The 2,250-nt window shown below is 41.7% G+C and overlaps 1 protein-coding gene across 1 annotated transcript in view; it reads right to left on the bottom strand.

Annotated features, from left to right (window-relative positions):
* Window positions 1-1,101: 1,101 nt before the first annotated feature.
* Atp6v1g1 (ATPase H+ transporting V1 subunit G1) overlaps window positions 1,102-2,250 on the bottom strand; it is an 8,358-nt gene continuing 7,209 nt past the window's right edge. Inside the window, exon 3 of the mRNA XM_010639437.3 lies at window positions 1,102-1,679. Coding sequence (XP_010637739.1) covers window positions 1,506-1,679 — 174 coding nt within the window. The 3' untranslated portion in view covers window positions 1,102-1,505. The remainder of the gene's footprint in view (window positions 1,680-2,250) is intronic.

The following is a 2,250-nucleotide window of genomic DNA, read 5'->3' as shown; positions in this document are numbered from 1 at the left end:
CTGAAGGAAAAATCACACCAATGCAAAAAGGAAATAAAGCTGGTCCAAGGAAGGAGTGGTCAGCATGGCCACACAGCCCTGGGAGTCAAGTGGGCAAAGAATTGTGTTTCTCCACCTACACAGCACAGCTGATTTGAACAAGCAGCTCCAGTGGAGTGGCAGGCCTGCAGTGTAACAGTCCAAAACAAGCCTTCAACGGGGAAAAGGAACAGAAGTGAAATAGAAACCAGACAGAGGTGGCCCAAGATCAGTCCATGCTGAGGCAATGCAATAGAGGGGTTTTAAAAGAAATTTATGTACTTGTTTCATACTGTTTCAGAACAAGCTAGGGAATCACCTAATGTTCTTGATCAACAGTTTTGTCAGCCTACAGAAAGGCACAGGACACTGAAACCGTGAGTGAAGTGTGAAGATCCTGTAGGTAGTTGGCCCACCACTCAGCCCTGCAGAAAGGACAGGCCCAGCAGCTGGCCCAAGGCTCCCCACCACAAGGTGCTCTGGAGAAAGGCAACACAGACCCCCGGTTGATTGCTGATTTTCAAAAACAATTCAAGTGAAATCACAAGCAATTTCCTTCCTCCTAAAATGTACACCCTGAACATTTTCTGATTATGTATGCAAATGTGATACTTGTAATTTCCTAAGTGAAAGCCTGTAGAACATTTGGTCAAAGTATTATTTGCATTATCAAAAAGAATGAATCAGAAAGGTGAAAGTACATGACAAAGTCTTTACTTTTACTTTTCAATGATTACTGATATACCAAATAGTAAGTAACAAGTTTTTGAATCCTATCATCTAGTAAATTTTTTTTGTTATTTTGTTTTGATTTGAGACAAGGTTTCACTATGTAGTCCAGGCAGGCCCAGATCTTACTATGTAGCCCAGGCTGACCTCAAACTCATGATCCTCTGCCTCAGCCTCCCGAGGGCTGGGATTACAGGCGTGCACCACCACACCTGGCTCATCTAGTAATTCTGGTTAAAATAAACTAAGCGCAGCCCAATCAAGTGTGCTAGTATTCATTGTTCTAAGCCTTCCTCAAAATATATCACTCAAAGGCTGGCTGCATCATACAAGTTACAAATGACTATTTACTACTTTTTCATAGATAAAGCCCCTGACCTTCAAGAAAGTGTAAGGGAAAAAGTCATTTAATCCCTTCCTTTCTTTAAAGAACTGTTTGTTCTTTTCTTACTAAATCTAAGAATAAGAAAGTCAACACTGATATACATGTTGCTTGAGCCAAAAGGTATAGGAAAACAGACAACATACACTCATTAAATTTCTAAGAAATATGAGGTAAAAAGAAATCTTTGGAGAAAAGTACTAAGTTTGTCCAAAGAAGCTAGATATGCTACTCTCCAAAAACTGAAGGGAACTATTTTACAACATAAGAAATAATTTAATGCATTTTATAAGAGCAGAAGTCAACTTTGCTAAAGCTTCATATCCCATGAGAGCAACTACAATGCTAATTCAGAGAACAGAAACTTCTTTCTTTTTTATCCATTGATGCGGTAGTTTTCATGGATTTCTGGCCGGATGTCACAGACAAAGGCCAAGAGGTTATCCAGGACCTCTTCCCTGTTCTGCCGGAAGTAGGTCTGGAGGACGGCCATCTTCTCCTGGGTCTCTTTCTCCACTTCACTGCTGCAGCTGCCATGGGATCCTAAGGCCTGCAGTTGAGAAGCAGAGACACAGGGAATATCAGGGGGATGTTCCTGTTGGCCAGAAAACAATTGGAGACCCTCAGGTTCCCTCAATGACAACCAATCAGCAGGCAATGTCACCTGTGACCGAAGCCCATGTGGGCAGAGAAGCATTCCTGGAGTTAACACGGGTCCACATCCATGTAGGGGTAAAGTGTACAGTAGTTCCCTGCTAGAAAATTATCCCCAAGATATACATTGCTCCAGAATGAACTGGACAGCTTTAACCAAAGGCTGGGAATAATCTAACAATTAACAGCTACAGTCACAGGACCAACCCCTGCAACCCCAGGTACTAGGGAAAATGAGGCAAGAGCTCAGTCTGAGGCTAGGAATCCAAAAAATTAAAATATTCAAAGACCGAGGAGTAGTTAAATAAATTACAAAATCTCTTCTACAGGAGGATATTCTTAGCCAGGTACATTAGAGCACATCTATAGTCCCAGCACTCCAGGAAACTGAGGCAGAAGGCTCACAAATTTGAGCTAGCCTGGGCAACTTACCTACTTAGCAAGAATTTACCTCAAAAAAAAAAAAA

Source organism: Fukomys damarensis, unplaced genomic scaffold (assembly GCF_012274545.1).
Source record: "Fukomys damarensis isolate Sample0158 unplaced genomic scaffold, DMR_v1.0_HiC HiC_scaffold_36, whole genome shotgun sequence".
Classification (NCBI taxonomy): Eukaryota; Metazoa; Chordata; class Mammalia; order Rodentia; family Bathyergidae; genus Fukomys; species Fukomys damarensis.
Note: the sequence above shows the minus strand (reverse complement) of the source record. Positions and strands in the feature narration are given on the sequence as shown.